This window comes from Bidens hawaiensis, unplaced genomic scaffold (assembly GCF_021521415.1).
Source record: "Bidens hawaiensis isolate Kalapana, Puna unplaced genomic scaffold, B.hawaiensis_p1.1 tig00012834_1, whole genome shotgun sequence".
Taxonomy (NCBI): Eukaryota; Viridiplantae; Streptophyta; class Magnoliopsida; order Asterales; family Asteraceae; genus Bidens; species Bidens hawaiensis.
In genome coordinates, this window is record NW_027492070.1 from 56602 (window position 1) to 60030 (window position 3429).

At 37.1% G+C, this 3429-nt stretch overlaps 1 protein-coding gene across 1 annotated transcript; it reads right to left on the bottom strand.

The window, feature by feature from the left end:
* Positions 1-1842: 1842 nt before the first annotated feature.
* LOC143542334 (akuammiline synthase 1-like) lies at positions 1843-3181 on the bottom strand. Its single transcript, XM_077034943.1, has one exon. The coding sequence runs from the start codon at positions 3037-3039 to the stop codon at positions 1843-1845; it is 1197 nt and encodes a 398-aa protein (XP_076891058.1). The 5' UTR covers positions 3040-3181.
* Positions 3182-3429: the final 248 nt, after the last annotated feature.

Consider the following 3429-nt stretch of genomic DNA (forward strand, 5'->3'; position numbering starts at 1 on the left):
ATATATATGTGTGTTTGTATATTATGAAATAAATATATATATATCCTTGTGATATATATATATGTGTGTAATAAAAATATGTGTTTAATAAAGAAAACGTTGTTAAAATTTTCAGACTTAATTGAAAAGGATAAAAGAGAAAATGTCTGAACAAAGTAACAACAACGAGAATGCTCGTAGGGAAAAAGAAATAAAAGACAAGGGGAAAGGCCCTGAGAAAGAACAAGAGGAAGAAATTCCTAAAAAATACATGAATAAAATTCAAAAGATGATAAAAGATGCGGTTAGGGAAGAATCTTTGAATAGATCTCATTCTAAGCAATCTAGAAGTTCTCAATCCGTTCATCCGTCCCAAAAATCTGTGAAATCTCGTCCTAGACCATCTCATCAAGATGAAAGTTTTCATGAGTCAAATGCCAGTGGAGGCGTTGAACAAAAGTTCAAGAAACTTAAGATTAGTGGGTGTTCTTTTAAAGATTTTAAATACTATGGACCGAAAGAATTCCATGGTGACAAAGGAGTCATTTCAACCGTAAGATGGCTTGAGGAGATGGAAACGATCGTGATAACAAGTAAGTGTTCTGAGGAGGAAAAGATTCAATATTCTGCCCTTATGTTCAAGGGAGAAGAACTAGAATGGTGGAATGCTCTGTTGATGAGCAAGAGGAGAGAGATGATGTATGGTTTGAGCTGGGAAGAGTTTAAAGCATTGTTGATGGCAAAATTTTGTCCCATGCATGAGACCGACCAGATCCAAACGAAATTTCTTAATCTCAAGGTCGTAGGGACAAACCTCCGAGAGTACAATACCAAATTCCATGAGTACTGTCGCCTTGTTCCCCAGCTGGTTAACCCTGAGTCCAGCAAAGTCACAAGATATATTTGGGAACTTCCGCGGGAAATCCGCGACATGGTGAGGTCTCACCTACCTCAAACCGCTGACTCCGCAATGGAGCTAGCTGGTTATTTGATGGGCGGTTTAGTCCACTAGAACTAAAGATCTATTTTAAAGTTTGATGCTTTATTATTTTAACATGACCAATACACTAGTTTAGCAAGTCACCAAGTCGAATCACGTTTGTTTAAGCAACCTTTTTATTATTTTTCTAGGCCATATTTTGCAAGATCTAGTTCTAGCACTTTATCGAGGTCAAGATCCAAACTTTATGGATTCTTGTGGCCCGATCTACAAATCTACAAATTTCTAACTTGAACCTTGAAGATCTACACCACCCTTTCAACTACTTTCCAAGCCAAAAATGCAAGATCTAGATCCGATGAGGCCAATGGAGTGTTGGATGATATCGATTAATGGTTTTGACTTTTGGGAATTCAGTTGATATCACATTTGTGACATTATCTGGTGGCTCTTTTTAATATTATTCTAATAAATACAAAAATATCAAAAATAACAGATCCAGTATTAATTTCGGGATGGAGTAGGAGACAAGTCATTAATAAGTATTATTGGGCTGCTAAAGTGATTACCTTAATTTATACGGGGAACGGATTTTTAAGAACTTCCACATGAATTGATATCAATGTATGTGCAGTAGATAATGTTAAATATATACATGGGATTCACTTGGAGATCTACATATTATTGTATCAATATATAACAATTAATAAATATATTTCCAGTTATTGATGATTAATTTATACGAGAAATTGACTCTTAATATATTTTGTATGTAGTACGAGAAACAAACAAAACAACAATGACTCTTTCATACGTTTTTATTGATGCATGAACGAAAGCAATTCAGATACAACTAACAAACTGGAATATGATAACTTTACCACCTAAAATCAAACACAATTAATGTCAAGGAAAACATAAAATCATATTTGACAAAATGAAAGGAGTTCCTTATTTTTCTGAAATATTTCCATGTCTTGTGTATCTAAACTCACCCATGCTTCAATACCATCACCATTAGGAGCATCCATCAGCACGGCGCCAATTTGGTTTGTAGACCGAAACGTCATGCTTACAACTGCGGGATTTCCCCATCCGAAATCGAACTTGTTATAAGGGATCCCACAAAAGCTCGAAAGCAAAAAGGATCTGTTGACATTATTATCTAAAAACTCTTCTTTAGTCCCTAAACTTGATATAATCGATTCCATCCTTTGATGAACCATTTGCACGTTTTGGAGTCGTTCAAGTTCGATCTTTTGTTCTTTTATCTTGGAAACCAAAACACTTAGAGAAGTTTCACTTTCATCTCGAGTCGTGACCATCATACACGCGACGTAATTTCCAACGGTAGTGTGAGGAAGTTTTGGGACAAATTTGTCACGTATATTGGCTGGAAAGTTTATAAAATATGGCTTAAAAGAAGACGAACTTGCCAATGCGGTTTTGTAAAGTAGAGAAGTCAATACTTCGACGCGTGTAACATTGTTTATAGATAGTGTTGATCCACCTTCCGTGAAGACCTTATTCTTGAGGTCACTTAATTTTGAGTTGGGGAACACGAATTTTCGGGTGACAGCATTAATATGCTTAGGAAATAAAGCCGAAGCTTCGGGTGGAAGAGAGTTGGCAGTTTTTCGGATTTGAATAAAATGAGGGTTAAAGGGTAGTACCTCCTTGTGATCAGTGGAACCATAACGTGCCACGGAAGCCCAATAACTAACGAACGAGCCAAGATTACAACCATCACCAATTCTGTGTGACATAGTCACTCCCACCGCGATTCCACCACAGGCAAAGTGATTGACTTGAACCCCAACAATACCCGCCCTATGAGGAGAGTCTGGCCAGAACATGCCATCAACATAAAGTTGGCCAACATTGTCCTTTACTTCACTTATATGTTGCAACATGTTCATTTGGCTATCGTGTTTGGCTTCGATAAACACAACCCCCTCATCGTTGCAATCAATATAAGGTGTGGTGGGTGTGTGTAACTTGCCCGCAAATGGGTAGTATCGTGTTAGGCTCCGTGACAAGGATTTCTTTAACACTTGGACTTTGTCATCAGGGGTTAAAGAGCAAGTTTCATTGTTTGGGTAGTAGAGAATTATTGGCATGTATACGTGTGCGGTTCATTGATCGGTCTCAGAAAGATTATAAGTCCGGAGGTGAGATGGTGTTGGAGAGGCGGGCTTGACCATTTCTCGAGATATAATGGCGCGCGCTACCTTCATCATCATCAAGTTTTAATGGAATGAGTGTGTTGTATTCAATCTTGTAGCTACAAGTAATATGTAGATACCTTGTATCTATAGAGATATATAAATCTCCAAAGTGTGCCGGCCACCCTCATATAATGTTAATTAATAATGTGAAGATCTATTAGTTTAGATCCATTGCCCATATTATAGTGAAGGTTTTGGCCCACTTTGAAATTGTATTGGATATGCATTAATTAATGATCATAAATTTAATTACTAGTATAGCTAGGTATACTTTGACTTTGC